General features: G+C 42.7%; 1 protein-coding gene across 1 annotated transcript; it reads right to left on the bottom strand.

Annotated features, from left to right (window-relative positions):
* Positions 1 to 293: 293 nt before the first annotated feature.
* On the bottom strand, positions 294 to 1,392 carry LOC118623747 (thioredoxin-like). Its single transcript, XM_036251533.1, has 2 exons — positions 1,319 to 1,392; positions 294 to 810 (listed from the first exon to the last, which is right to left on the bottom strand). The coding sequence occupies exons 1-2, from the start codon at positions 1,390 to 1,392 to the stop codon at positions 417 to 419; spliced, it is 468 nt and encodes a 155-aa protein (XP_036107426.1). The 3' UTR covers positions 294 to 416.
* Positions 1,393 to 3,156: the final 1,764 nt, after the last annotated feature.

Raw genomic sequence — 3,156 nt, 5'->3', positions numbered from 1 at the left:
ATTTTTATTTTTTTTTAAAGGGTAGAATTAATATATATATATATTTTTTATCCTCACCCGAGGACATTTTTCCATTTTTTGTTCAGATAGAGTGGGAGGGGGAGAGAGGAACAGAGAGAGAGAGAAACATCGATGTGAAAGGAACACATCGAGTGGCTGCTACCCGCACGACTGACCAGGGCCGGGGACAAACTGCAACCAAGGTATGCGCCCTTAGCGGGAACCGAACCCGGGTCTCTCAGGACCGCAGGCCAACACTCTAACCGCTGAGCCAAACCGGCCAGGGCTAGAATTAATATTTTATTGTCATTTATAATCAGATGGTAGTTGAGTATATAGTCTCTATACTTGATCTTCTTTTTTTGTAAATAAAAATTACAAGAGCTGATGGTTGATTGTGTTTTCAGAAAACATAATTAAACTAATTCATTGATGGTGGCTTCAAGTTTTTCCTTATTAGCTCCAGAAAATTCACCCACTTTCTGTCCTTTTTTAAAAAAGTGGAAGGTTGGCATGCATTTGACTTCACACTCTGCAGCAGTATCCTGACAGTTGTTCACATCTACTTCAAGGAACACCACGTTGGAATACTTTTCAGAGAGGGAATGAAAAAAAGGCGTGATCATTTTGCAAGGCCCACACCACATGGCTGAGAAGTCAACGACTACAAGTTTATCTCCTACACTGTTCAAGGCTTCCTGGAAAGCATACTTGCTGTTGATCTGCTTCACCACTTTGGCGGCTGAGGTCTGACCAACGACCTTAAGAGCCAATGGAAGCGGATGCAAAGAGGCAGAGGGGGCTTCTGAACTTCCCTTTTAAAACTGCTTTTGCTGCATCCAACAGGTTTTGCATTTTGTATATTTCCATTTTCATTTATCTCTGGGTATTATTTTTATTTCTCTTTTGACCCCCTAGTTCAGGGATGGGGAATATCCAGCCCACAAAATCATTTGGTCTGGCCCTGCCAAGGCAAACAGCTAGCAGGACTTAAAATTCAATAAACCTAGGAGCTTTTTTCATAGCAACATAAATTTATATTAAGTAATAATAACATAAATATTGAGGGACAAGGAATGTCCATTACAGCATAGACAGGACACATACAAGTACATGACGGGACAGACACATATGCTTCTTGTTGGCTGCCCGAGGCCTGACTGCCTGTATTGCGGTGACTCAGGGGATAGTCAGTGCCAAGCAGGCTGGGAGTCTACATGTTGCAAAAGTGTTCACACACTGTGGCGAAACTACAGCAATCCAGTGATGATGAGTCGAGATGCAATGAGATGATTCTTCACGACGTTGACGACCTTGCCTCTGATGATTGACGACAATGTTGTCGACTTGTTTGTCCACACAGATTAACTCCAATCCAATCTTTATCCACATATCCACAACCAACAATCCTTGCAAAAACGGAATCTCAGATAAAGATTAAGAAAATTACAGTATACAGAAAAGACCTCAAAAGTCAATGATACTAATGTTGGATATGATCCAAATACATGATGCAGGATTAGAACAGCGATCAAAGCAAAATAATCGTGTCGCTGGTGACACACAGACCGAATAGTTATTAAAACTTAAGTGGTGTGTCCTAGCCAGTTTGCTCAGTGGTTAGCACATCGGCCCATGGACCAAAGGGTCTTGGGTTTAATTCCTGGTCAAAGGTATTTACCTGGGTTGTAAATTGATCCCTAGTCTTGGTCAGGGTCATGTGGGAGGCAACCAACCAATGGTGTGTCTCTCACGTCGATGTTTTTCTCTCTTTCTCTCTCCTCGCTTCCCTTCCTTCCACTCTATCTAAAATTAATGGAAAACTATCCTTGGGTGAAGATTAACAAAAAAATAAAGAAAATTAAGTAGTATGACATTCTACAAATGGCAACTACAAAGAAAAGTTGATGCAGAGTATTGATCTTTCCAAGAGAAACGAACAAATGATTATTGTTTTTGTTGAAGTCAAAAGCAAACCTATGTGCCTAGTTTGTGGTAATGTGTTAAAAGTAATAAAAAAGCAAACGTGGAGCATCATTACAGCTCAAAACATGCTAAACTCAATGAACTGGGAGGCCAAATCCATCTGGATAAAATCAATTCTCTTCAGTGGAGCTTGCAATCACAAGCCACTTTCATTAAGCCTCATTGTGACAGAGACAGTATTCAGATGGGTTATGTAGTGAGTGAACTAATCACAAAGCTGAGGCCTCATGTAGAGGGATTGTTTGTGAAAGAGTGCATGGTGGCTGCTACAGAGTTGTTAGCACCAAGTAAAATTGTTTCAGAGTGTTAGCTTGTCTTGGAGAACCAACTCAAACCAGATTACTGACTTAGTAAAAGATACTGAAAAAACACTGAAGGATTCTGCAGATTTCCAATTTTTCTCTCTGGCTTGTGATGAGACAACGAACAAATACTGTCCAACTGGTCATTTTCATTTGTGGGATAACTGCAGAGTTTGACATGGGAGAGGAACTGCTGTCACTGGAGCCATGCATGGGACTACAAGAGGTGAGGACTTGCTTGAGAGACTTGTTTTATCAATGAAAAACTTGAGCTAACATTTGAAAAGTTAAGCAGCCTTACTACAGTTGGAGCTCCAGCTATGGTTGGCTTGCAAAAAGGGTTAATTGCATTTGTTAAGAAAGAACTGGAGGACTTCCGGTCAAGATGGTAGCATAGGTAAACGTGGTATTGCGTCCTCCCACAACCACATAAAAGTTACAACTAAACTACAGAACAACCATCATTCAAAACCGCCTGAAGCTGAATGGAAGTCCTACAACTACAGAATTAAAACAGCAGCCACATTGAAACTGGTAGGAGGGGCGGAGGCAGAAGGGCTGGTCCCACACCCACGTGTGGCAGATAAAAATCAGGAGAACTCCTAGGCAGGGAACGTCCTCTCTGAGGACTGAGGGGTCCCCATCCCACAACAGGTGCCCCTCTCAGGGTTCCAGTGCCAGGAAGAGAAGGCCCCATCATGTCTGGCTGGATAAACCAGTGGGAACTGAGGCTCAGGGAAGATGATGCTGCTGGAACCCCAAGCAGCTCCTTAAAGGGCCCGTGCACAAACTTATCGGACTCACTCCCTCTAAGCTTGGAGGGGAGGCAACTCAAGGGGCACCAGAGACATACAGGGATGAACTGAGC

This window comes from Molossus molossus, unplaced genomic scaffold (assembly GCF_014108415.1).
Source record: "Molossus molossus isolate mMolMol1 unplaced genomic scaffold, mMolMol1.p scaffold_m16_p_10, whole genome shotgun sequence".
NCBI classification, from domain to species: Eukaryota; Metazoa; Chordata; class Mammalia; order Chiroptera; family Molossidae; genus Molossus; species Molossus molossus.
The sequence above is the reverse complement of the archived record's forward strand: the minus strand, read 5'-3'. Positions and strand labels throughout refer to the sequence as shown.

What these genes read in the sequence shown, in the direction of transcription:
- LOC118623747 (XM_036251533.1), bottom strand. Translation starts at nt 1,392, where the DNA reads ATGTGGATAAAGATTGGATTGGAGTTAATCTGTGTGGACAAACAAGTC. An exon ending in ATTGTCGTCAATCATCAGAG is followed by an intron (nt 811 to 1,318) that starts GCAAGGTCGTCA and finishes TTAAAAGGGAAG; the next exon opens with TTCAGAAGCCCCCTCTGCCT.